We start from the raw sequence: 27,868 nt of genomic DNA, 5'->3' as shown, positions 1-27,868 counted from the left end.
TAATATATTGAAAAGAATTAGAACAATGAACTGTACTGCAAAGTACAGTAATTTGCAGTGTGCTACTTATACGCTTTTCCAAGATATTCCAGCTATTGTCTGCTTTCCTACGGTACTTATTTTTGATACTATGGTGACTCTCTAAACAGCTTAGAGAGGACTGTGAAGTGGTATGTAAATGTAAGTGCTATTGCTGTTGATCTTTAGTGACCCCTCCATCTCTTAAATAATTATGTCAGTATTGTGGCCCCAGAGAAGCTCAGAAGTAATCAGCTTGTTTGGGATTTGTTTTAGCTTCATAAAAATGGATTTGGTAGAATGAATTTGCTATTAAAATAATAGCAAAATAAGACATCCCCTGATAATAAGCCCAATCGGGCTTTTGAGTGCATGTGCTAAGTCTCCCCCCGAAAATAAGCCCTCCCCGAAAATAAACGCAGAGCTGGAAATCAGGTAAAATGGCAAGAGGAGCCCCATCATGCTCGACGCGCCCCAAAATAATAAGACCCCCAAGCGCTTTTCTGTGAATGTAATTCATGAATTCTTTTCAGAAAATCAGTGTTTCTCCTTTTCTATAATACATGAACAGGGAAATCTTAACTGGCTTATTCTTTAACAGTATTACTCATTTGATTGGAATGTAAGCCATGCTGATTTACTAACCCTAACTCAAGTTTTTTTGTTGGTTTCTGTATGTTAATGGAGCTGTGTGTAGTTGGTACCTACCTGGACCTTTTTGAGATACAGTGCTAAGGGAGAGGGTTGTCCTATCTTCAGTTGTATTGGATCCTAACTTGACCAACTAGACTGTGTGTAATGGAGCCTTGAGCTTCTGGTTCTGGGAAAATGGTCTTGCGTTTTCTTTGCCCCTCCCATTCACCATAGCTTTTAATAGGGGATTTTGCCAGGAGGAGATTCATCAGGTGGAGACACCATAGCTCTAGAAATTAAGCACTGCTGGGGATTGTGGAGGACCTTGGCAAAAGTCAAGATAGTGTTTCACTAACTGGCAAAGGCAGGAGATAGGGCATCTTGTGTGGCAATGACAGTAGATCCAGTTTCACATTTATAATGCTGGGGCTTTTGGTATCTAAGGTGCTGACTGGCCCTATTGACTGGTAGTGGGAACTGCTGCAGATATTGTACATATTTTGCTGCTTCCTGGCCAAGATGCTTTCTGTAATTTCAGGGCCCACGGTGGTTGGACACCTACAGTGGCAATTTGATCTGGAATTGGGGGAGCTTTCACTGTCCCCCTTGTCATGGTCAGGTCATGCCTGATAGCCATGGGATTTTCTGGTGTAATTAATCACTGCAGGAAGATAGGGCCTATTATATTGGAACGTAAAGCCATCAGGTGAGATCATCTGTCACCATGATATGCTGATGGTATCCAATTATATTTCATATATCGAATTTTTTGGACTATAAGACACACCAGAGTATAAGATGCACCAAGAGGTAAGCAAGAAAAAAACATTTTGCCCTCCTCAGCCCCAGAAGCACTCTGTAGGCCTCCCAAACGCTGTGCGCGTCCCATTTTTCGCAAAAATGGGGCATGCAGAGGGTTTGGGAAGCCTGCATAGTAGTGCTGGGGACTGGGGAGGGCAAAAACACGACACATGGAGTTGGGAGGCCAAAAACGGGCCCATTTTTCACCCATTTTCACAAAAACAGCATTTTTGCCCTCCCCAGCCCACAGGAGCACTCTGCAGACCTCCCAAAGCCTCTGCGTGCCCTGTTTTTGCAAAAAACGGAGAAAACTTTTCTATAAACTTTTGTCAGCAAACTTTAATCTGCAAAAATTTTATTTTATAAATTATCATTTTTTATATTATATAGTACAATATTTTGTGAGGTTCTTAAAAACTTTTTCTATAAACAATTGGCAAAAGTCAGTAAAAATCATTAATAGTAGTATTTTCATATAAAATGACATTCTTATATATTGCATTGAATGTTATATAAGCATATGTACAGTTCTGTGCAAAAGTTTTTGGCAGTTGTGCAAAAATGCTGTAAATTAAGAATGGCTTTCAGAAATAGATTAATAGTTTATATTTTTATCAATTAACAAAATGGAAAGTAAATGAATAGAAGAGGATTCTAAATCATTGGGGTGATCACCCTTTGCCTTCAAAACAGCATCAATTCTTCTTGGTACATACAGTTTCTGAAGGAATTTGGCAAGGTTCCTTCAAGTTGTTCCAAACATATTGGAGAACCACAGAACTTCTGTGGATATAGGTTGCCTCAAATCCTTTTGTCCCTTCACATAATCCCAAACAGACTTGATGTTGAGATCAGGGCTCAATGAGGGCCAAACTATCACTTCCAGGACTTCTTGTTTATACTGACGATAATTCTTAATGACATTGGCTGTATGTTTAGGGTCATTGTCCTGCTAAAGAATTTGTGGCTAATCACAAACCTCCCTGATAGCATGGTATGATAGGTAAGTATCAGCCTATTTCTCAACATTGAGGACACCATTGATCCTGACCAAATCTTGAATTCCATTTGAAGAAATGCAGCCCAAACGTGTAAGGAATCTCCACCATGCTTCACTGTTGCCTGCAGACGCATTATGGTATGCTCTCCAGCCCTTTGGTGAACAAACTATCTCCTGTTACAGCCAAATGTCATATTTTGATTCATCACTCCAGAGCACCTGCTGCCATTTTTTTACACCTCAGTTACGATATTTTTGTGCATACTTGGCCTTGTTTCCGTATCAAAGTATTGTTTTTTGGGCACAAAAAGCACTTCTGCCCAGACTTCTCCAGACAATAGATCGATGTACCTGGGCCCCACTGATTTCTGCCAGTTCTGAGCTGATGACACTGCTAGACATCTTCCAATTTCAAAGGGAAGTGAGCATGATGTGTCTGTCATTTGCTTAATTAAGATTCCTTGGCCAACCCCTGCATCTTCAGTTTTGCCCAATTCTTTGTGCTTCTTCAGAAGAGCCTGAACAGCACATCTTGAAACTCCAGACTGCTTTGCAATCTTTGCCTGGGAAAGACCTTGCTGATGCAGTATAATTTAGTTTTTGTCTTGTTCCTGTTCTCGGTTTTGCCATAGTGTATGACCTGTGACATGAAACTGTCTTCCACAACCTCACCTTAGTAGCAGAGTTTGGCTGTATCTCACCCAGTTTTAAGCTTTTAAGCCGTTTGTTTCAATTAGTGACTGTGTTTCAACCTACATATGACACTGATGTTCATTAGCCCCTGGTTGGTATAAATTGGTTAATCACATACCTGACTCTAATCCTACAAAATCCCTGACTTGTGCAAGTGTAAGAATTGATGCTGTTTTGAAGGCAAAAGGTGGTCACCCTAAATATTGATTTGATTTGGATTTCTCTTTTGTCAATTTACTTTCCATTTTCTTAATTGATAAAAAATAAACTATTAACACTTATATTTCTAAAAGCATTCTTAATGTACCGCATTTTTGCACAACTGCCTAAAACTTTCGCACAGGACTATACTTATATCCATGTATATGGGCTGATGCCAGTGGAACTAATAAGACATCATGATTTTTGCATATTAAAAAAATGGGAGTGCTATATGTGAACCAAAGCCTTTTTTCCAAGATAAATTCTAATTTATGTCATTTTCTCCGTTTTCTTCTCATATGCTTCCTGTGATTGGTATTCCTTGCTCATCTTGTAGAAGCTGCTCTTGAGTGTGATAAAGATTAGGGCCAAATAGTCTTGTCTCCATATGCAATGAGATTTTCTACAATAAATGGTGGAAATGAATGAAATTTATTAGTAAATTTGGTTCTGTTATGATAAAACAACAACTTGATACTTTATAAAAAATAATTAAGGAATCTCATGTATAACATTACTGTCTTAATAATTTTATCAACATTCAAAAATTGCACAAAGTCATCTCAAATCATTCCATCTCTGAGACTTTGTTCTCTTCCTTGTCTACCCCTTAAAGAGAGTCCCTGAAAGTCACTACTTCTAAATGCTGAATGGGACTGTTTCCAGAGTTTTGCCTGGACTCCTTCCTTTCCCAACAGGTAGAAGGTCTTCCTGGCTCCCCGTGAGATGTTGCTCTCAGGTGCTCACTGTGTTCTTGGAGCCCTTTCTTTGAAAGCTGTATGATGCCAGTGAGTTGGGCTTCAGAGAATCAGAATGTTTCTAGGCCCAACCATTGATGTCACTGGCCTTGGAAGGACCTCAGGTAAAAATGAGTTTCAAGATTCCAATTCTAAACAGATATGTTCAAATCCACCACAGACTTGAACATGTACAGCACTACATAAATATTAGCCCAAAAATGAGTAATGGAGAGAGAAGGGGAGAAATATTTTGCAGCACACTACCTTTAATTTTTTTCCTTGTTACTGAGCTAAACTACATATGTTTGTATTTCTTAGGCTTATAGGCTGCTTCAACTGTACCCAATTTTAAGCAATGTATGCTTCATCTCTCATGATTAAAACAATACAAATTCCAAAAGGCCTGAGCCATCTATTCACAGGTGAAATGCTGGTTTATTGGAGGAAGTGGCAACCAAGAAAGATCCATTTAAGACCCCTGATAGTAATGCTCTGAATAGAGACCCAAAGGGAACCCTCCCTCCCTGATCTTATTAAGAGTGCATTTAATAGGTACCTATAATCAAAGTTTGACCCTTGAGTCCACCAGAAACAAGATCTCATACACAGTAATCAGAGGAATAATATCTCTGGTTACCTGCATGGCTTTCTGCAACACAGCAGCCACTTTCCCTCCCCTGCCCTGGGCTTTCAGCTGATGCAAAAACCAAAATTCAAATCAGAAATGTGAGGGTCACACTTCTGAAAGTCTCTCCCTTCACCCAATTCTCAGTAACATGCCAGGTTTGTCCACTCTACAATTAAATCATGGGTTAGGAGACATTTACTATGAGCAAGCTAATATATTACTCTTCAATTCTAATTCAAAAATAAGAAAATGCATTGCTAACAACTGAGCAATTTGCTCTATCTTTTATAGATGCAATTATTCTGAAAAATATACTTCAGGATCAGTTTCTGAAAATAAAATATTCATATATCTCTATTTAGCTTTAAGCTCAGAAAATCAAGAAATAAAACAGGAAATATTTTGAATAATCACCTATTTTACTTATAATATCAAAGGCTAATTTCTGTTCCAGAATTCATAATAAATTTTAATAAAGTATTTTTTTTTATGTCCTGTAAGTATGGAAAATTGTCTTGATGCTTTCTAAAAGGTAATGGTAAAGGTTCCCCTCACACACATGTGCTAGTTGTTCCCAACTCTTGGGGGTGGTGCTCATCTCCGTTTCAAAGCCGAAGAGCAGCGCTGTCCAAAGATGTCTCCGTGGTCATGGGGCCGGCATGACTAAACACCAAAGGCGCATGGAAAGCTGCTACCTTTCTACCAAAGGTAGTCCCTATTTTTCTACTTGCATTTTTTACATGCTTTTGAACTGCTAGATTGGCACAGAAGCTGTGACAAGTAACAGGAGTTCACCCCATTACGCGGCACTAGGGATTCGAACCGCTGAACTGCCAACCTTTTGATCGACAAGCTCAGCGTCTTAGCCACTGAGCCACTGCGGTAGAAGCTTGATGGTTTCTATTCCAACTCAATTTCAGATAGATTTAACCTCAAACTTTCCAAATCTAAGATATTTAATAAAACAGAAACAAAACATCTGTCTCTATGACCCAACTCCTATTTGTGTTTCTCATACAATGTTCACTCCAAAATGGCAAATCCCTCAGATATAATTTGGTTCCAACTACTTTCTCTGATTGCTAAATCCAAAGCCATCTGTAGCCACTGTCTCCAGATTAAGAACACTTCCTGTCTACCAAAGGTTTGTTCACCCTTGCAGTAGAGAAACTTACCTGGAAGTCACGGATGAAAGTCAGGAAAAAACTGACAAAAGTGAAAGCCAAAGACCATTCAGAGACTGTGGTAATGATATGAAAGGTATATCCCTGTAGAAGATATTTTTTAAAAATGTATTAGTTTCCTGAGGCTGCGCATAACCTGCCGCTTGTGGCCAGGATTCTGGAGAACTGCCGCCCCCAACTCGCCCGCCACCGAGAACAGGCAGCGCTGCCCCTGCTACTTTCCTGGGGCTGCGGAGTGATTCTCATCCTGCCACTTGCAGCCAGGATTCTGGAGGAGAACCGCTCCCCCCTCACCAGCTATCGAGAACAAGGAGTGCTGCTGCTGCTGTTCTGGGGCACCCAAGCTGGCCAGGTGCTCCGGACCGCAGACGCGTGTCGTGAGCTGGAGGGCTGGGGCTGCGCAAGAAGCCCACTCGGGTGGGGAGGGAGGGAAGTCCTGGCCCGTCCATCCTGGCTCTCTCTAGTAACCAACCGCCGGGATCCTGTCTCCGCATCTTTGGGCACAGAAGCTGTTCTTCGAGTGCGCATGTGCACCAGAAGACTAGGTGGCCAGCACGCATGCACATGTCGGAAACCATCTTCCTGGCATGCGCATGCTCACTGCGTGACTGCTCTTTCGGTTTCTGGCGCTCCCGCGTGCATGAAGACCAACTGGCTGGCACGCCAGAACCCAGAAAAGCAACGGGCAATGGTTCCGTGTGCCCAGAGAGATGGCTCTGCATGCCATTTCCAGCACGCGTGCCATAGGTTCGCCATCATGGCTCTAGAGATTATAGAGCTGAAATTTGGAAAGGCTTTAACAATACCAAAATATAACCAAAAAAAGAGAGAGAGAATAAGACAAATAATAATTCTCAATGGAAGTTATTAATGGCTATTAAACATGGCTTGTATGTCTACACATACACACAAATACACAAACACACATTTTCTCCATGTTTACAGGCATTAGTAAGACCTTTTGTTCATGTCCTGTCTTTGAACTTCTCAGTAACATCTAGGAATAAAATTTTGGCCTGATTCAGCAGAAAACCTAACTTTATTAAACTAGCTTTATTAAATATGAAAGAGGCTAGACCAGCTACTCTGGATCTCTTTTTAAATTGCCAACTGAATTGAAGCCAACTGTAGACTTCTTATGTTTGTGTGTATTAGAACTAAGTATGGTATTTTGGGGAAACAATATATAAACACTACAATGCACTAAGAATATCTTGGAATGTCTTCTGCAATGCACTTGACACATTTCATTTGTGTCTACTGTTTTTTTAAAAAATATTTTATTATAACACAATATGACAAACACATAACATACAATATTTGAATATATCCTCTTTTTAACCAATGTTTCTTAGTGGTTTTCTTTTTAAGAAAAATCAAACTTACTTTCTCCTGGGGATTCCAATGCTGCCTCTGTAGGGAATCTATTCCACTTAAACTGAGTAAAATGAATGAAGAAATAGCCACTTTAATCATTAAGGAATATCTTTGAAATACAGAGGAAATACCTTACTCTCCATCCATTCTTGTTTAATCCCACTTGTTTTTTTTATTTAAAGGCTGTACACCCTAGGTGTTTGAGAAGGGATGGTGTAATCTTTAGAGTTATGTCTAGTTTGCCCCATCCTTTTGAAATGTGCCAATAATGCAGCAAATGTCCCATCTTATGGTCAGTCAGTACCAAATACAATCATGGCATCATCTAGAAAATTGTTAAGGATCAGAGGATTCTCATAAACCCATGAGATTAAGAAGATACAATTGAGAAGGGAATCAACAGAAATCAGGGATTCTAAAAGCTCCGCTCTCCTCAATGCCCACAGCTTGCGTGGGGCAGACCATGGCGGCTGCAAGGCCAAGATGCTGCCCGTGCAACGGGGGGGGGGAAAGGGTGGGGGGTGGAATGCAGGCATCCCTTGCAAAGCGGGAGAAAAGGTAAGTAGAACCCACCTCTGATATCTGCCTTTGTGTATGTGTGTGTGTATGGATGGATGGATGGATGGATAGATAGATAGATATAGATATAGATGTAGGTCTTCGGTTATTCGGGTTTTCTCCCGCATAAAATTGGAAGTGTCTTGGCGATGTTTCGATGAAGTCTCAAATATCGCTATCTGCAAACCACTATAAAAACCTAGAGATCTAGCATTATTGGAAGTTCATTATTTCTAATTAAGAGCAAAATTGTAATGGTATACAGATATAGATATATAAAATATATTTATTGTTTTTGTTGCATTGTCTAGCTACCTTTCTGGGAAACAAAAAATAAAGCTTCTAAAGTTTATATATTTATAATCTTTTCCAGCACTGTTATAACAAGCAGTCATGTTAGCCACCTGAAGATAAAGTGTGTTTCATTTAAAATAGACTTTTAAGAAATACTCATTCATCACTTGTACTGTTTTACCACAAAGGATACTACTCATTATGCTTACTGCGCACCATAGCAGTATTGTAAATCTGATCCAAAATATATCCTTCCCATGAATCTGTGGTTGCATCTTATAGGAAATAATTGTCTGAACCAGAATATATATGACTCCAATTCCAAATGTGAGGAAAGCTCCAAATGTATGTATGAAAAATACAGCAGTTTTCTACAGGAAAATAACATAATTCAATGGTTTTTAGAGAACATTGGAGTAATAGTTGAAAGGTTCAAAAAATATAACAAAACTGAATCTTTGAATAGACTCTCTCAACTTTGGCTGAATAACAAATATCGCTATCTGCAAACCACTATAAAAACCTAGAGATCTAGCATTATTGGAAGTTCATTATTTCTAATTAAGAGCAAAATTGTAATGGTATATATTCTAAAGACAGCGATTTTGCTCAAAGAAGGCAATTTTATTTAATGAGTCTTTTCGCCAAACTACAATACTCACCCAACTAAACGATTAATTTAAGAAAATATTTTCCCCTTTTTCTTTTGCCAGGTTACAATTTGGTGAAAAAAATAATTGGCTTTTTAAATCATAGACCAAAAAAAAGAACAACATCCAAGGATTTGCAGGCTTCTTTTGCGTGTGCTAAAAGTGTTTATGATTCCAAGATAAAATCACTGGGTAAAATGGGATTCGTGTAGAAGAAAGGTTCTTTGCTCACTTTTCTGAAGTTTGCCAAAAAACAAACAAACCCCAACAACTAAATAACCAACTAGATTTCAGGAGGATACATAAATCAATAGAAGCTTTATAGGTCATCTAATAGCTATCTGGAGGAAACCATACACTGAATTTGATAATAAGAACCAGCTGTCAAGCATGAAGATGGCAATATCACAGTTGAGGATATCTTTATTACTGCAGGACTATAGCCATCACTGAAGACAGAATGAATTTTCTTCATACATCATTTTATACATAATCATCCCATAAGCTGAAATGCAAATGGGTCATAAATCAAAGCAATGATCCCAAACTTACAATTAAGTCTACAACAGAATGAATGGAACAGAATAAAATGAGTCAAAATATTTCTGAATGGTTCAATGAGGGTCTAAATTCCATAGAAATTCACCAGGGCTTAAAAGAAAGCAGTTTTACTGGAGAACCTGAAATATGACTGGGTTTAAATTATCATGGAGGAATGGAAAAAGTTGCCTGGGCAGAAATATAAAAGACTCATAATAATGGTTATGATATATTGTTATAATAGATTCCAGAGTGGATGAAACCAATTACAGTACTGACTTGACGGAGGCAATTGCTTTTTCACAAATAAAATATGAAATACGAAATAAACAGACACTAAATGTTGTGCTTATCTGCTCACTTAGACTTTAAATATCAGTACGGACTAATATTCAGTGGCAAATTATAAGCAAAAATTCAGAAGAAAAATCAAAGGGACCAATATTTTTCACAGAATTATAGGTACAAAAATTATTTTCCTCTGCTGATGGTATGTATTTATTTGAAACTCTCTAAATCTAACCCTTCCTTTGCATTTTAGTTTATTATAATAGTAACTGAAAATGCTGACTCTATTCTATAACCAAAAGATTTATGATTGCAATCCCCCAGAGTGACCTTGGTGTAAGATTGATGGCCAATAAATTTTACAAATAAATTTTACAAATAAAGAAATAAAAGGTGTTGTTTATATTCTGTTTTCCTTTAGTGAGATCAGGATGATTATGTGCCATTTCCAAGTAGTTCATCAAGCAAGAACACTTAACTTCTAACAGCTTTCTACATTATGTGTTTACAGACATGTCTCACAATGACTAATCCTAAGAGATATATTGTGACTAACCAAAGACGAAGCTTCAACGATATGAACTCTTCTTTCTCCAAACTCAACATTATAATTGTCAACTGACTTTGGCTTGAAAGGAATACTTTGCAGCAAGTATTTTTCATTTTAAGGCCAAAATGTGAGATCTCGACAGCAAGTATTACTGCTATCACAATAAGAAATGCCAGATTCTAACATCACATTCAAAACTGCACCTACTTCTGAATAAAGTATAGGTAAAGGTTCCCCTCGCACATATGTGCTAGCCGTTTCCAACTCTAGGGGGTGGTGCTCATCTCCGTTTCAAAACTGAAGAGCCAGCACTGTCCAAAGACTTCTTTGTGGTCATGTGGCCATCACGACTAAATGCCAAAGGCGCACGGAACGCTGTTACCTTCCCACCAAAAGTGGTCCATATTTTTCTACTTGCATTTTTTACATGCTTTCAAACTGCTAGGTTGGCAGAAGCTGGGACAAGTAACAGGAGCTCACCCCATTACATGGCACTAGGGATTCGAACCGCTGACCTTTTGATCAACAATCTCAGCGTTTTACTCACTGAGCCACTGTTCAGTAAATAAATAGTCATTAATAATTCATTTGTTCTTCATGAAGTATTGTGATGAAGGAATTAAGAATAGAACATTGAGAATAAAGAGGCTGAGATTTAAATTCATATTTGGCCACAAAACCTAATAAATTACCTTGGCCTGTTGCTATTTCTCTGTTTAACGTATTCCATTGGACTCTATAGAATAACGCTTAAAGGAAAGGAGTACAAATGTAATAAATATACTTACAAAGTATTTTTAAAAATACTTTTTGTGTTTCAACCTAATTAATGTATGAGGAATAAGAGATTTGGAATTAACTTTGATATTTAGCATCAACAATCTGTTTACTTTATGGAAAGAAGGGCACCTCCTCGACAAGAAAAAATACTTTAGATAATTTTGATAAGAAACATAATTAATGTCTTGAAAACAAAATCAATTATTTTCCATAAAATAAGTATCTTGACAGCTTTTAACAACTTACAATCTAGTTACATTTAGTTACAGTCATAGTATTTATTCAATGGGAAAAGGTTTTAAATTTGCAGTAATTTATCTACACTCTTCTTAATCACTGTGAGATTTTTTTTTTATTCTTCTCATTATTTTCATTCTACAGTGACATCTAGCGTTCATGACACAAACTATATTTGATCTATTTAAACTATATTTGCTTGGAAAAAATATATAGACTAAATAAGCAATAAAGAACATTACCAGCAAATGCTCCTGACCACACTGTTTTAAGAGAAATGTTAAAAAAAATGTGGATGTTTATTCCAGCAATGCCAAATACTATATTGTATTTGTTACATTTTCTCAAAGTATAGCTTGCTAGTTGTCAGGACTGATTTATTCTGAGATTTATTTCTGAGATTTATTTGTACTGAAATAGATCCTTTTTATTTAACTTAATTCTATTAATAATGTAGTATTTTGCTTGCAAATATATTCATTTTAAAAATATTATCTGGCCTAAATAAAATAAAACCATTCCAAATAGCAGTTTGTCCTGGAAACTTAAAAGTAACTTACATTTATTTGATTTATATCTTGTTGCTTATGGTAAATAAAATTAAGAAATAGCTATAGAAATATCCTCAGGATCCAACTACATTGTAAAAGCCAATCAATACCAATTAAAGGTGCTTCCAAGTAGACATATACTATTCAAAATATATTGTGCATCTTAATTTTAAACTATTTTAACTGATGTTGTCTTGTGTTTTTAATAGGCTGTACACCGCCCTGAGTCCTTCGGGAGAAGGGCGGTATAGAAATAAAATTATTCTTATTCTTATTCTTATTCTTGTGCCGTCTCTTTTGGAAGCATGGAAGAATTGGTGGGAAAAAATGATGTTCCCAATGTCAATAGTATAACACATACCTTTCTTATCAAGTTTCATTTAGGCATATCCTTAGAATAGGCTATTACAGTCTTATGATGAAGATACGTACTTTTGTAATTCAATCATCACAGACAAAACACAAACCTGGAAGTTTGCAATGATGCAAATCCCAAAACAGCTAACCATTCCGATCACTAAGCCAGCCTTATTGAGTCTGAGCATCTTGGGTTCTTCAGGGTTCAAAGCACTGACTTGTTTGTACCGAACATATATGGTGGCGATACCTGTGAATGAACAATTGAAGTAGAGTAAGACTAGAGAAGCATGATATCAAATGCAATGAAGACTAAGTAACAATTATAGCCACATGAAAATTGTGGTCTTTTATGCAAGACATAACAAAAGAATTGTAGAAGTAAATTAACTGTCTGAGGACTCCTTTCATGCTAGGTATAAGGGGTTTGGAGAAACCTGCCAACCATGATTTTTAATCCAGCCATCCAATAACTCCAGTTAAGTAACTATAGTTTACATTCTCTGATTGTAAAGTGGAGAGTGATATGTTATTTAGCTATTCCTGCAGTAGCTGTGCTCCCCTACTCTGCCCAGGTGTTGTTGGAATAGATTTTCAGACTATTTCATTAGAGTAGATGCAACTCTGTATAACTGTTTCAATCTTTAATGTCTGTAAAATGTCTGTAGTGTTTTTGTCTCAATTGCACATGCCAACTGCATTGCCCCAAACATCTTTCAGTGAATGTTCTTTTCCTTTAGTTAAGATTTATCTGTAGTTAAGATTTATCTTATTCTGTAGTCTCATTAAAGCCCACATCTAAGCAATCTCAGAAGCTCAGTATTATTTTTACTGTACTTACCCAAGAAGGAAACAAAGCATAACATTATTCCAAACAAGCATCTTTCTGGAGGTGTTGTTCCTAAGTCACTGAAAGATAAACAACTTATGATACTAAGCATCCTGCAATGCAATTGGAATGACAAAATCTATGAAATACACAATTAACACCCATTATTAATGTTGACACTAATGATAAGTGATGTAGCATGAATAAAGATAAAGATTTCTTTAATAACTATATTGTTATTATACATAGTTATATTATACATATAACTGCATAGTAACATAGATAGTGGTTTGCCAATACCTATCTCCATGATGTATTTTTAAATCCCATATGAAGCTTACAGACCTGGGACTTCCTGGAGATTTTTCATTCAACTACTCCTACATCTGAGCCTGCTAAATATTTTAGAATCAGCTAAGATCAGCAATGTATCAAATTATTTTTCTGTCCTTTCAAAAAATATGTGTAATGATATGTGGGACTGACCTTAGAAGACCGGGGGTGCTTCCCAGGAAATTATCAGATAAGAACGGGTGTAGCACACAGGTGCATAATGAGCAGAGAAAGAAACTCAGAAAAGAACTTCCCTAACTTGTCAGGCAGTAAAATAGATGTAGTCAAACTGTATTGAAATAGTTTATCATACAGTAAACCGAGCATAATTATACTTACCAAAGCATATACATTTAAAAACAGGAAATACGTATTTGTAAATAATGGCTAATATTTACATAGCATAAGTAGCTACGCGTGTTTTACATAAGTCAGTTCAGGGTGACTTAAGACTGTTAAGACAAATCTGAGTCTTAATATTTCTTCTCAGTTTCATTTAAGATCAGAAGCCAAGGATGCCATTGAAGCCCCTAAGTAGTAATTGATGTCAAACATCAATAGTATCAATAATAATGAATTTATACTTTAATAAATCAAATAACAGCTCAAGGAACTGCAGTCACTGCTATTTTGAAGATAAAAGAATTGCAGAGATATACTGTTTCCAGCTTCAATTATACAATACTTACAAAATATCATCTATAACCCAGGCCTAGGCTATTGCTTCCTATTAATATATAAGAGGTCAAATATCTTAATAGATACTGTAGTCTTGCAATTCATAAGCAAATACCAATTTTTGAAGAGCAATATATCAAATTGATTTAGAACCAAGGCTTGCTCTAAAACAGAAGCAGCAGCTTGAACTAGGAGGAAGAGAAAGAAAATACTGTACCTTGTTTAACATTGTACAATTGTATGTGCAAATCCTCAAATCTCTTTATTATCTAATAATAAAGTACAATGAACTTCAGCTGACTTGCTTTAGAACTAAAAATTGGTCTACTAAAGATGTAAAGAGTTTCAGATTACATCTTGGCCTCCATGACTCAAAGCAACTACGCCCATATTATAAGGGACCAGCAAAAGAGAATACTTAGTTCTGCAGTCAAAATCTACACCAAATGTCTGTCCTTCACATCTCAAAATAGTAAAAATTATTTTCATAGTTGCCACATTGGGAATGAGCTGTCTGAAGTACTACTAATTAGCTAGAGCAGGCATGTCCATGTGACCTACTGTCATAGGTCACATGCGGCCCTGAACATTTAGTAACATGGCCCACAAGATATAACGAAAATATTTTTAAAAATAAAGTAAGTTTGTTATTTACATATATTTATATATATATTTTATATGTGGTTTAGGCAAGCCAAAAGGTTGGACACTCATGAGCTAGAGGCTTTAAGAATATGGAAAATATAAAAGATTTAAATATAAGAATTTAAATTTACAGCAAAATTGGATGTGGTGGAGAGAGAAGGAAAAGAACAAGTTTTTATACAGTATTTCCAGAAGTAAATGAAAGTTCAGATATACATCCATCATAGAATTGTAATATACACCAAAGGAACTAAGATGATAAAATTTGACATTATTTGAAATTAAATTCATTGGACCTATGAACACCTTGGGAATAATCCAATGAGCATCTTTAGAGATAGTTCTTGATTTATGACCATAATGCAGACCGCCCATTCCAGCTGTAGTTTGTGATAGTCATAAAACGGGTCAAGCTTTTTTTTTTACAGAAGTCATTAAACAAATCCACAGTCATTAAGCAAACACCACAATCATTAAATGAACCCATTGTTTGCTACCAAATGTTTTTGACAAAATTGGAAGTAAATGCCAATTTTCAATAAAATGTTGTAAATCATGGTCATATGACCATGGGATGCTGCAAATGGCCATAAATGTGGACCAAGTGCCTGAAATGCTGTCATGAGACTGTGAGGGAGGTGACTCATAAGTACCTTTGGTGGGGTCCATTGTAACTTCAACTCTGATCGTTAAGTTCAGAATTACTTGAATTGTGAAGTTCCACAATGAATGGAAACATACAAAACCACCAATGTGTTCCTGTACTTTCTTCATTCCAATTCAGTTCAAGGAGCTTTGAAAGGAATCTCCAAAGTTCAAAAAACAGTTCTTTTCAAAGTAATCCACAATGTCTTTTAATGGCTTTACAAAGAAAGAAGAAACACAATGACTAATAAACTTTTAACTAACTGGCACAGCAACAAAAGGTTTGGCGCAGGAACGGAAGTGGAGAAGCTGATGGATTTTACTGGAAACAGACTTTACAATAGAATTAAAAAGGATATGTAGAGTTTTAAGCGTGGAAGTATTGACCTTGAATTAAAATGCTTATGGACAGATAAGGAAATGAAGAAGCAAAATAGATAAATTAGATAGCAATGTTTGAATGCTTAATTGTTTAAATGGTTCAAAGTTTAAGTGAGCTTTACATAAAAACAAGAAGTGATTATGGTAAAATAAAGATCGAAAGATAATTAAAATAGAAGTGGGAAGTTAAGGTGACTAAATTGATATTTTCATAAAAGCATAATTTGATGTAACATGTTTTAGTTTTAATTTGATAACAAAGTGGTGGATGATAATTATGATCAATTGTTAATGATTATAGATGATATACTAAGGTACACAGATAGAAGTCATAATTGTGATTGAATTTAACACATGTTGGAAATGATTAATATTAAGAAATAGATGGGGACACACCCTGGAAGACTATAGTTGGAAACAGTGGATTAATAGGCAATATATTGAAAAAGAAATTTTTAAAATAAGTTAGCAGAATAGTAGTTGGAGTTTTGGAGGAGAATATGCTGAGAACTCAGCCAAAATAATGTAATGCTGGAAATCAGCCAAATAATAGGTGGAGTTATGGAGGAGAATGCTGTTAATCAGCCAAAATAAAGCATGCTGGAAATCAGCCAAAACAATGGAAAATTCTGGTAATCAGCCAAATAATAGTTGGAGTTATAGAGGAGAATATTTTATTTATTTATTTATTTATTTATTTTATTAGGCTTATATGCCGCCCTATCTCCAACGGACTCAGGGCGGCTCACAACAATAAAAACGATAATAATCCATTATACAAAGTTAAAATGCCTAATTAGATCAGATACAATTAAAAATCCATAAAAACCGCATCAGTCCAGGCCGGGGGACTCGAATAACCAAGTTTTTAATTCGCGGCGAAAGGTGCAAAGGTCAGGGGCCAGCCGAAGCCCCATGGGGAGTTGATTCCAGAGGGTGGACGTGCCCATAGAGAAGGCTCTACCCCTGGGGGCCGCCAGCTGACATTGTCTCGCCGACGGTACCCTAAACAGGCCCTCCCTATGGGCGCGAACTGGGTGATGGGATGTTGTTGCTGGCTGCAGGTGGTCCGCCAAATATCCTGGGCCTAAGCCATGTAGGGCTTTATAGGTCATCACCAGCACCTTGAATCTCACCCGGAGGGCAACCGGCAACCAATTCAGGTCGCGCAGGAGGGGTGTTACATGGGAGTATCGGGATTCTCCCATCACAACCCGCGCGGCTGCATTTTGCACCAGCTGAAGCCTCCGAGTGGTCCTCAAGGGCAGCCCCATGTAGAAAGTGTTACAGTAGTCAATACGGGAGGTGACTAGCACATGAGTAACTGTGCGTAGGGCTTCTCAGTCCAAAAGTAGGGGCGCAACGGGCGCACCAGACGAATCTGGGCTTATGCCCCCCTGGTCATGGTCGTTATATGGTCTTCTAAACTCAACCGTGAGTCCAGGAGGACACCCAAGTTGTGTGCCATGTCTACAGGAGGTAAAGCTTCACCCCCTATAGCCAGCGATGGAATCTCTCCTATGGACCGAGATGCCGGTACCCATAGCCACTCGATCTTGGCAGGGTTGAGTCAAAGTCTGTTCCTTCCCATCCAGACCCGTACCGCTTCCAGGCACTGGGCCATCACGTCGAAGGCATCACTGGGTTGGTTCGGGGTGGATATAAAGAGCTGAGTATCATCAGCATATTGGTGGTACCTCACCCCGAAACCACGGATGATCTCTCCCAGCAGTTTCATATAGACGTTGAACAGGAGGGGCAAGAGAACCGACCCCTGGGGCACTTCACAAGTGAGGGGCCTCAAGGTTGATCTCTGCCCCCCTGCCAACACTGCTTGCGTTCGACCCAAGAGGTAGGAGGAGAACCACCGTGAAACGGTGCCTCCCACTCCCAACCCCTCGAGGCAACGCAGCAAGATACCGTGGTCAACAGTATCAAAAGCCACCAAAAGATCTAATAGGACCAGAACAGAGGAATAACCTCTGTCCCGAGCCTTCCAGAGATCATCCACCAGCGCGACCAATGCCGTCTCTGTGCTGTACCCGGGCCTGAAACCTGATTGGTATGGGTCAAGGTAATTCGCTTCATCCAGGGCCAGTGGGAGCTGACGTGCCACTACACTCTCAACAACCTTCGCTAGAAAGTGGAGGTTGGAGACCGGACGAAAATGACTCAAAACAGCTGGATCCAAGGTCAGTTTCTTGAGGAGGGGCCTCACCACCACCTCCTTCAAGGAGGTCAGAAACTTCCCTCCCTCAAGGAAGCCGTTATCACCGCCTGGATCCAGCCGCGTGTCCCCTCCCAAGCTGAATAAACCAGCCAGGAAGGGCACGGATCCAGCACACAAGTGGCCGCACTCAGCTTCCCCATGATCCTGTCCACTTCCTCTGGGGTAACAGAATCAAACTCTTCCCAAAGCACAGGACCCGCTGCCTCCTCACCGTCTAACTCTGTCCAGTCAGAGTCCAAGCCGTCCCAAATCTGAGCGACCTTGTCCTTGCTAAATTCCTTGGCTCACCCCCGCAAAGGGTCTTCCCTCACCCTCTGAGTCAGGAGGGAGCGGGACATCCTTAACAGGGTACCTGGGTGATTCGCTGCGGACGCGATGACATCGGCAAAGTAGCAACGCTTTGCCGTCGCCAACTCCACCAAGTAGGCCCGTGTGGCCAACCTTAACTGGGACCGGTCAGATTCGGAACGACTGGCTCTCCAACGGCTCTCTAGGCCTCGCCTATGTCGCTTCATCCTCCAGAGCTCAAGGCGCCAGCCGGGATCTGCGACTTGTCAGAGGCCACAAAGGGACGACCCGGTCAAGAGCCCCGGCAGCAGCCTCATCTCAGGCATCCACCAGGGTCGTGGCCGGGGCGTGGGAGAGAGAGAGAGAGGTATCATCCCAAGCTCCGTCTGGAACCTCTCCGGGTCCATCAGGCACCTGGAGCGGAACCAGATGGTCGGCTCTGCCTCCCAGCGAGGAGGGGCGGCGTACTGGAAACTCAGCTGAAGGAGATAGTGGTCAGTCCATGACAGGGGATAAATGGAAGACAATCCCCCACCGAGCCCCACTCGCCACTGCTCCGAGACAAAAACAAGATCGGGCATGTGGCCCCCCTCATGTGTCGGGCCCTGAATAATCTGAGTCAGGTCCACAGCTGCCATGGAGCCATGAACTCCCGAGCCACCCCCGACGCCCCACCCAGGGACGGCAGATTGAAGTCCCCTAGAACAATGAGTCTGGAAAACTCCACCACCAGCCCTGATAGGGCGTCGAGTAGCCCGGGCAGGGCTGTTGATATGCAGCTGGGAGACAGGTACACAATCAACAAGCCCAACTGCCCACATGGGCCCCACTTCATGAGGAGAGCCTCACACCCATCTATTTTAGAAGCAGTGACCTTCCGCGGACTAAGGGTCTCCCTAATAACAACCGCCACCCCCACCCACCCTGGGCCCTTGGCTGATGCAGCACCCGGAAGCCTGGTGGGCAAAGTTCAGTCAGAGGGGCACCCCTCCCACCAAGCCCAACCAGGTTTCCGTAATGCAAGCCAGGTCTGTGTTTTCCTCCTCAATCAAATCACGAATGAGGGAATATGCTGAAAACTCAGCCAAAATATGTTACGCTGGAAATCAGCCAAACAACAGGTGGAGTGATGGAGGAAAATGAGGAGAATACATTAAAGAATAATTATTAATAAGGTGTGAAAAAGAAAATGTTGGGCGATAATTAAAATGAAATGGAAAATTTTGAGATGTCTGTGTAAAAGTTTAAGATCAAGATAGGATGAATTGGGTCTCGAAAACGTGAAAAATAGAAAGAAATTTTGATTAATAAATTGAAATAAAAATTGAGTTGTATACATTTGGAAATTAAGATTCGTGATGATAAAATTGTAAGATAAATATATAGATTAATAGATTAGATTGATTTTGTGTTCAATGTTGATGTTAAAAGGAACATTGGAAAATTTAGATAGAGCGGTATTGAATTTTGATTTATAATTGAATTTATAATTGAATATAAAAATGTAGTATAGTAGGAGATTAAAATGTATGATCAGATAAGATTTAAATTAAGATGTTGGAATTTATGTTAAAATTATTTGTTCTCATTTGTTAAACTAGTATACCCATTTGTGACCGGACCAAGACTTTGTTCTTGAGGGGAAAAAAAAATTATGTTTATGTTGAAAAAATAAAAAAAAATTACACAAGGAGCTTTGAAGAGATTTCTAAGCACACTCATCCTTGTTTCTTACATTATATATTTGGTCTGATACCAGTATTTAACAGACAAACCATTTTGGAAAACATATGAATGAAAAATATATTTAAAGTAAGCAAATAAATATGTAAATACATTCGATATCCTGCCACCTTAAGAACCTTTTGCAAATCTAATTAAAAGAGCAAGGGAAAGAGGGAAGAATCACTTCAGTACGTGTGTATATGTAGTGTGTGTATGTGTGCAGAGGGGCTGCTATGAAGCAGTGTAAGTCTAAGCTCTAAGTGCTATTTCTATTGTTATATTGTGCATGTCTATCTATCTTATGAATATATTATGAAATAAACTTCATCCATTTTGATATGGAGAGGTAAACCTAACAATGTTTGTTAAAAGAAAAATGACAATAAAGAGAAAAAAATCCACTACTACTGTTAGTCTTTCAAATTCACAAAGAATGTTAATGTATTTTAAGTTTGTCATTTCATTTTATAACAAACTCAAATTATTAAATGCTGTGGCTTTTAACCTAACTCCAGTTTTAAAAACTTTTAGAGCAAAAAACAGGAGTAAGAAAAGTTTCATAGATGTAACATTAGAACATAAATTGCAGTGCAAAAATATAAAGTATACTGACCTGATATAGGGTACCAAAGTGTCAATATGGTGTAAGAATACTCCAACAACATATGGAAACACAAAAGCAGCAGATGAGCAAATAACCAGGGAAGAAGGCAAGAAACTCAGTCCTTGCTGAAACCACCACATTTCAAAATGATCCACAGAGTCAAATACTGAAATAAATAAACAAACAAATAAATAAATAACTTTTTCTTTGTTCTTGCCTTGAAAGCAAATAAATTGTATGTATTTATAATAACATTTCTACATCATCCCATTTCTTCCAATTCATTAATATACTATCCTTCTGCTATGTATTTCAAAATATTTCCTCTTTTCATTGAATTATCAAATCAGGACATCATTTGAAACAGTATTTTCAGCTTCCCTATTTGAGTTACATTCTAACTCTAGCTCAAACCATGATAAAGTGAACAAACTATTTGGAGCATGTTTTTAAGAATAGGATGGGGAAATAAAAGATCAAATCAAAATGTTGATAACCTTTATCTTCTAGTCTAAAAAAAGGTAGAACCCAATGCCGTACAATTTAGCCTTTAATATATACAATTATATATTTTGTAATAGAAAGTACAAACCACCACATTCATGCCTCCCTCATCTTCCATTCCAACTCCACAGGACTGCCTTTAAAGACCATGTAGAAACTGGAGGTAATGCAAAACACATCTAAAGGTGGCACAGTGCTAAGAGAGGATTAAGGGCTTTCTTATCTAATTTTCGAAACAAAATTTTAATGGCTTCTGAAAGGGGGGTGGGTATAAACAGGGTGGATCATGTGGATTTGGGGGGCAATCCACAGAGGGAGGGATTAGCAAATAATTTTCCAAAAGTGAAGCCAAAGTCAACACAAAATTACATCATAGGAAACTCGGAACTGGGAATAGGCAGACTTAATACTAGCATGGAAATGGGCTGTTCCATCAAGGTTATGGTTGGGAGGGGCAGATATGGTGGGAGCAGGAGGCCACATCATGTCAGAGGGGTACACACCCACTATCTTCAAGCGGTGGCGTGCTCCGACCTCCAAAGTTCTTCTCGTTCCTTGGGTTGCTCAGGGTCTCAGAGCCCGAGTCTTAGGCTGATGTTATGCAACGCCAGGTCCGCGGCTAACAAAGCCCCCCTCAACTGTGACCTAATTCAGGAGGGGAAAGCGGACCTGGCAGGTATTACAGAGACCTGGTTGGGCAATGAAGGGGGGGTCCCCCTCGTAGAAATGTGCCCACCAGGTTTCCACACATTCCATCAGCCAAGGACTCGGGATGGGGTGGAGGTGTGGCGGTCATTATAAAGGAAGGTCTTGACCCTAGGGAAGTCACTGTCCCACAACCGGATGTGAGTCCCTCCTCGTGAAGTGGGGTTATGGAACAGATGGGCCTGTGGATTGCATACCTGGCTCCCTGCCACGTATCAGCAACCCTGCCTGAGCTCCTCAACGTAATAGCCGAGGTGGCAGTTGAGACTCCTAAGCTACTGGTTATGGGAGATTTCAACCTGCCATCCATTGGTAAAACGTCTGAAGGGGCTCAGGAGTTTATGGCTTCTATGACGGCCATGGACCTGACCCAATTAGTTCATGGCCCTACTCACATGGGGGGACACACTCTGGATTTGATCTTTATCTCTGACCATTGGCTGAATTGTCTAGATATAGGGGATATAGTCATCGAACCCTTGTCATGGTCAGACCATTCTCTCCTTAAGCTTGACCTTCTGACCACTACAACCCACCGCAGGGAGGCGGAATCAATTAAATAGTTCCGTCCTAGGCGCCTGATGGATCCTGATAGGTTCCGGATGGAGCTTGGGCCATTTCCTGAGACCCTGGCTCATGACTCGGCTGAAGACCTAGTGGCGTCCTGGGATAGGATGGCCACTGGTGCTTTAGACCGGGTCGTGCCTTTGCAGACTCTGACCCGGCGTCGAACCTACCCAGCTCCTTGGTTCTCTGATGAGCTGAGGGGGATGAAACATCAGAAAAGACGCCTAGAGAGCAGTTGGAGGACTAGCCGTTCTGAATCCGACCGAACACTAGTGAGATCTTATATTACCTACTTAGTGGCGATAAAAGTGGCAAAATGTAACTATTTTTCCGCTTTTATTGCATCGGCAGATAATCGCCCAGCCGCCTTGTTTAGGGTTACCGGCTCTCTACTCCAGCTGAGAGCCCGGGAAGACCCTCTGCAAGGACGAGCTGAGGATTTTGCACAATATCTGCACAATAAAATCGCTCAGATTCGGGAAGGCTTGGACTCTAACTGGGTTAATTCGGATGAAATGATTTGAGGACATTATCTGGGATGAGGTTGATACCGTGACTCCTGAGGACGTGGACAGGTTACTGGGGAAGCTGAATGCGACCACATGTTTATTGGACCCGTGCCCTTCCTGGCTAGTGCTGGCTACCCGGGAGGTTACACATAGCCGGCTCCAGAGAATTATTAATGCTTCTTTGAGCAAGGGATTCTTACCTCCCGCCTTGAAAGAGGCGGTGGTGAGACCCCTCCTTAAGAAGCCCTCTCTGGATCCGGCTGTTTTAGCAAACTACAGTCCAGTCTCCAACCTTCGCTTTTTAGTGAAGGTTGTCGAAAATGTGGTGGCATGACAGCTCCCACAGTACCTGGATGAAGCTGTCTATCTAGACTCGTTCCAGTCCAGCTTCAGGCCTGGATACAGCACAGAAACAGCATTGGTCGCGTTGGTTGATGATCTCTGGAGGGCTCGGGATAAGGGATGTTCCTCTATCCTGGTCCTATTAGATCTCTCAGTGGCTTTTGATACCATTGATCATGGTATGCTGCACCGGTTGGAGGGGCTGGGAGTGGGAGGCACCGTATTACGGTGGTTCTCGTCCTACCTCTCTGACAAGTCGCAGTCAGTGTTGACAGATGGACAGAGATCGACCTCGAGGCCCCTTACTTGCGGGGTGCCACAGGGGTCGGTCCTCTCCGTGGTTTTGGGGTGTGATGTCATCTGTACGCTGATGACACTCAGCTGTACATCTCCACCACAAACCACCCCAATGATGCCCTTGAAGTGATGTCCCGGTGCCTTGAGGCCGTACGGGTCTGGATGGGGAGAAACAGGCTTCGACTCAACCCTTCCAAGACTGAGTGGCTGTGGCTGCCGGCATCCCGGTACAGCCAGTTAGTCCCATCACTAACTATTGGGGATGAGTCATTGACCCCCGCAGAGAAAGCTCGCAATTTAGGCATCCTCCTGGATGCACGACTGTCTTTAGATCATATAACAGCCGTGGCCAGAGGAGCTTTCTATCAGGTTCGCCTGATTCGCCAATTGCGTCCCTTTCTAGACTGGGACACATTACGCACAGTCACTCAAGCCCTTGTCATTTCCCGACTTGACTACTGCAATGCTCTCTACATGGAGCTCCCCTTGAAGTGCACCCGGAAGCTCCAACTGGTTCAGAATGCGGCCACGCAAGTAATTATGGGAGCAACATGGTGCTCACATGTAACACCTCTTCTACGCGAGCTGCACTGGCTTCCGGTGACCTTCCAAGTGCGCTTCAAGGTGTTGGTTCTTACCTTTAAAGTGCTCCATGGCTTAGGACCTGAGTACTTACGAGACCACCTGCTGCAACCGATAAACTCCCACCAACCAATACGCTCTCACAGAGTAGGCCTACTCATTGTACCATCATTAAAACAATGTCGTCTAGTAGTTCCAAGGGCGAGAGCCTTCTCTGTGGGGGTACCCTCTTTGGAACAAAATACCCTCTGGAATACGAATAATCCCAGATCTTCGCACTTTCCGACGTGCCCTGAAGACCTTTCTGTTTCAACAAGCAGGGCTAGCATAAACATCTAAATTCTATGCCAAGGTCTTAGCAGATACACTAAATTGACTCAATTTTTTATTTACTGTTTATAAAAAAAAAAAAATGTATATGAAATCTTATTCTGTTCACCGCCCTGAGTCCTTCGGGAGAAAGGCGGTATAGAAATTCAATAAATAATAATAATAATAATAATAATAATAATAATAATAATAATAATAATAATAATAATAATAATAATAGGAAATAATCTGATATGTCACATAACACCAGCACTGCAGGAGCTGAATGAGATGCTGATGAGACTGGATTTTACATTTTTGTCCATCAAGTCTTTCCCAAGGACCTGGGATAGGCAGATATTGTTTGATAGTGTTAAAGGTACTGTCACAGGATGTAAGCTATTCCAAATAAAGATGCCTTTTGCAATTGACTGATGTTGATGTTGTCAATGCCAGTGGTGTTCAAGTGGTGTTCCAATTGTTTTGGGACTGCATCCAGGAGCCTATTATGTCAGCCAGCTATTTAGACTGGATTTGGCATTTTTGTCTAGAAACTGGCATGAGGGAACCCAGATGGCTTCATGCCTATGGTGGGACTAGAACTCAGTCTCCCAGTTTTTAGCATGATGCCTACAACTACAATCAATAGGCTATAAAGTCTACATTGCTGAGGACCTGATTATCTGTGAGATTGTTTACTTCAAATAGATTCTCCCCAAAAGATACTGGCAGGGAGTATATGCTCATAGTTTCATCTTCCATGAGAGCTCAGAAACAATCTCTCAATGTGGAGGTTGCCTTCTTGAAGAATAATTTATCTCTGAAATAAAATACGCATCCTCATTTTTGTTAATTGAAAGGCTAGTTAAATTTCACCTTTTTCAAGGAATATTTGGAAGCTGTGGAATGAGTAAAGGATGTACACAGGATTTATTATTTCAATTTATATAGCTGTCCATTCCAAATATATGACTCTAGATAGCTACAGCAATTAAAAACAAAATAAAATTAATGCAATATAGAAATTAATACCGTGTTTCCCCAAAAATAAGACCCTGTCTTATGTATTTTTGAACCCTGAAATAAGTGCTTGGCCTTATTACCATGTGCTCAAAAGCCCGATTGGGCTTATTATCAGGGGATGTTTTATTTTGGGGAAAACAGGCTATAACAAAATATAGAATAATATTTAAAAACAGAACACAATTCATAGTCATGTTATTCCAAAATCCATTAATTATCAACAATAATTAACATAATCATGGCACAGGTTCTGTCATACATTGAGATCCCTGCATCCAATGGCAAAACCAAGTCCTTAAGGCCTTATGAAAAGATCAGGACTAATCTGATCTCCGGGGTATGTGTGTGAGTGAGAGAAGGGGGGGAGGGAGGGAAGGAGAGAGAGAGAGATTCCAAAAGGTAGGACAAGCAATAGAAAATGAAGGACATTGCCTATTACGGACTGTTATAATATTATAATATGCGTGTTTCTATTGTTATATTTTAATATAATCTTTACTTTATAAGCCACATTGATTCAACAACAGATAAAGTATAAAAGTGTCTGTAATAATTATGATATAAGGTACACACCCACACAAGCTAATTCTGGAGCAAAGCCTCATTCTGCAAGTATTTTATTTTGTTGTACAACGTGCCACTGAAATTGCAACTAACAAAAGAGAATAGCCTTACATAATCAACTACTGCATTTTAACATTGGTAATATAGAGACATTAATTGCCCACTGAGATGAGATAATATTTAAACAGATTAGTAGAAGAAAGAAAACTGAATTGTTGAAGATCTGAAAGGTTCTTAAAAGAGAATGGGTAGAATGAGAAGAAACTTGTTTTTTTCTGTCTTCTGTTTTTCAAGATTTTAAAAAGCATCTACAAACAAGGGCTGCCTTAACCAGTGAAAAGATCTGGCTGATTTTGCTTCTGCAATTATTTAGAAATATTATGAGTTGTAGAGGAGAATAAAAGTCCATCTTGACTTCTAATTCATCTTTATTACATATTGTGCCTTGATAAATGGCTAGAGTCTGATCCATTGTGACTTCTATGGAACTGGGGTGATGGATGCCAATGAAATTCTATAACTAGTCAAAGTAAACCTCATGCAATCATTATTTTCTGCAGCCCATTTTGAAACTCAATTGGTCCTTTTCAATGAAACATTTACTCTGTCCTGAGACAAATCTCAGCCAGTTATCGATCAATCTTTTTATCGATCAATCTCTGTCTCCCTGTAATGCAATTCAAAATTCAAAACCTCTATAATTATATAGAGGATCAATTGGACTAGAGAACTGAGCACAGCAAACAACTTGCATCTTTAAACTACACTATCAATAATACTCTTTATTAAGAAAAAAAAAGTTTTAAACTGTTCGTTGCCCATACTATAGTATGGAGAAGTAGCCATTTCAGTTTCACATTTAGGACCTGCCCATATTTTGTTTTTTGTTTTTAACCAGAGAAAATAGGAAAGAGGGACAAAATAGCTGACAAAGCCGATGTATTATTATCACTAGCAACTGTCGGCCGTGAACACCTGAATCGGAGGGTCTCTGCTTCAGCCAAGTGGTCCAGCCAGATTGGGAACAGGCTGGAGGAGAAAGCTATTTTCCTAAGGAAAGCTGTCTTGTCCTCTCTTCTCTCGGGCATCACCGTAACGAACACTATATATTCTCTCTTCTCCTGGTGGTTTGAAAAATACAAAATTTTTCTGAGGACCCAGATTATGGGGGCAATAAGCTGACTTTGTATAAATATACAAAAGTATGAAGGCTATTGCTTAACGCATTACTGTAAACCGCCCTGAGTCTCCGGAGAAGGGCGGCATATAAATCAAATTTAAAAAAAAATAAACAAAAGCTGCAACAATTACTTTTCTTGAGCTTTCATTTTATGACTTCGCCCTCACCCCGGACATATCCTAGAGATCCTAGACTTTAAAAATCTGCCTAACACGATATAAACTTAACCTCCGCCACCAGCAGCCCGTCAGCAGCCTCCTCCTCCTCCGGCCCGAGTGGCAGAGAAAGCCGCGCTCTCCCTCGCAGGGTGGCGCCTGACTGGATATAACCCTTTCGTCGTTTGTGCTGGCGAAGCGCGCTCTGACATTCGACAATCCCAAACGAGGTTACTCCAGCTATTTACTACCTCACGCTCTCTTGCAACCGTCTCATCGCCCCGCCCACAGGCGCCTTCGAGGGCGGGCCTATACGAAATGGATGGGAAACGACGGAAGCAATCAGAGCTCGCGCCCTCCCTCCCTCCCGCCCTCCTTCTCAACCCCGCGTGTGGTTGCCGCCTCTTTGCCCATGCGCATCAAAGCACCGATCTCCGGGTGTCCCACGCACGCCCCCTGCTCCGTTAGTTGCCTGTTCCAGTCGCGAGCCCTTCCTAAGCAACCACACAGCCGGCCTTATTTACGGCAGGCGTAAAAAAAGGACGTAAACGCGCCTCCTGGGCGAAGAGGCTGGTTAAGGTAAATGCCGGGTGTTTTTGGTGCGCTTCGGGATTGGCTCTGTTGGGCGGTAGAAGCTTGGTCTCTGGCCGGCGTCGGGTGTCCTTCGAGTTCAGCCAAAGAAGGTTGACTCAG

The 27,868-nt window shown here is 40.0% G+C and overlaps 2 protein-coding genes across 12 annotated transcripts in view; one reads left to right on the top strand and one right to left on the bottom strand.

The window, feature by feature from the left end:
* Positions 1-1,776: 1,776 nt before the first annotated feature.
* On the bottom strand, positions 1,777-27,567 carry DRAM2 (DNA damage regulated autophagy modulator 2). Of its 10 annotated transcripts, XM_034414181.3 has the most exons (9): positions 27,152-27,300; positions 26,816-26,961; positions 20,448-20,604; positions 12,922-12,989; positions 12,191-12,330; positions 8,321-8,498; positions 7,285-7,364; positions 5,890-5,982; positions 1,777-3,749 (listed from the first exon to the last, which is right to left on the bottom strand). In XM_034414181.3, exons 3-9 carry the CDS (start codon positions 20,576-20,578, stop codon positions 3,642-3,644), a joined length of 798 nt encoding a protein of 265 aa, XP_034270072.2. In that variant the 5' UTR covers positions 20,579-20,604; positions 26,816-26,961; positions 27,152-27,300; the 3' UTR covers positions 1,777-3,641. The 10 variants fall into 10 exon arrangements, with proteins under 10 accessions (XP_034270072.2, XP_034270074.2, XP_034270069.2 ...); XM_034414183.3 differs by lacking the exons at positions 26,816-26,961; positions 27,152-27,300 and adding an exon at positions 27,427-27,567; XM_034414178.3 differs by lacking the exon at positions 26,816-26,961 and having other exon boundaries at positions 27,249-27,474.
* CEPT1 (choline/ethanolamine phosphotransferase 1) overlaps positions 27,463-27,868 on the top strand; it is a 32,419-nt gene continuing 32,013 nt past the window's right edge. Inside the window, exon 1 of one of the 2 annotated variants that reach the window (XM_034414176.3) lies at positions 27,463-27,754. The gene's annotated coding sequence lies outside the window, so the exon portion shown is untranslated. The other variant, XM_034414177.2, reaches the window with a different exon arrangement.

The sequence above is a fragment of the Pantherophis guttatus genome, chromosome 3 (genome assembly GCF_059756535.1).
Source record: "Pantherophis guttatus breed Tessera chromosome 3, ASM5975653v1, whole genome shotgun sequence".
Classification (NCBI taxonomy): domain Eukaryota; kingdom Metazoa; phylum Chordata; class Lepidosauria; order Squamata; family Colubridae; genus Pantherophis; species Pantherophis guttatus.
This window is presented reverse-complemented; position numbering and strand designations above follow the sequence as displayed.

What these genes read in the sequence shown, in the direction of transcription:
- DRAM2 (XM_034414183.3), bottom strand. Translation starts at nt 20,578, where the DNA reads ATGTGGTGGTTTCAGCAAGGACTGAGTTTCTTGCCTTCTTCCCTGGTT. An exon ending in ATGCTTTGTTTCCTTCTTGG is followed by an intron (nt 12,331 to 12,921) that starts GTAAGTACAGTA and finishes GTTCATTCACAG; the next exon opens with GTATCGCCACCATATATGTT. An exon ending in CTTTCATCCGTGACTTCCAG is followed by an intron (nt 3,750 to 5,889) that starts GTAAGTTTCTCT and finishes CATTTATTGTAG; the next exon opens with AAAATCTCATTGCATATGGA.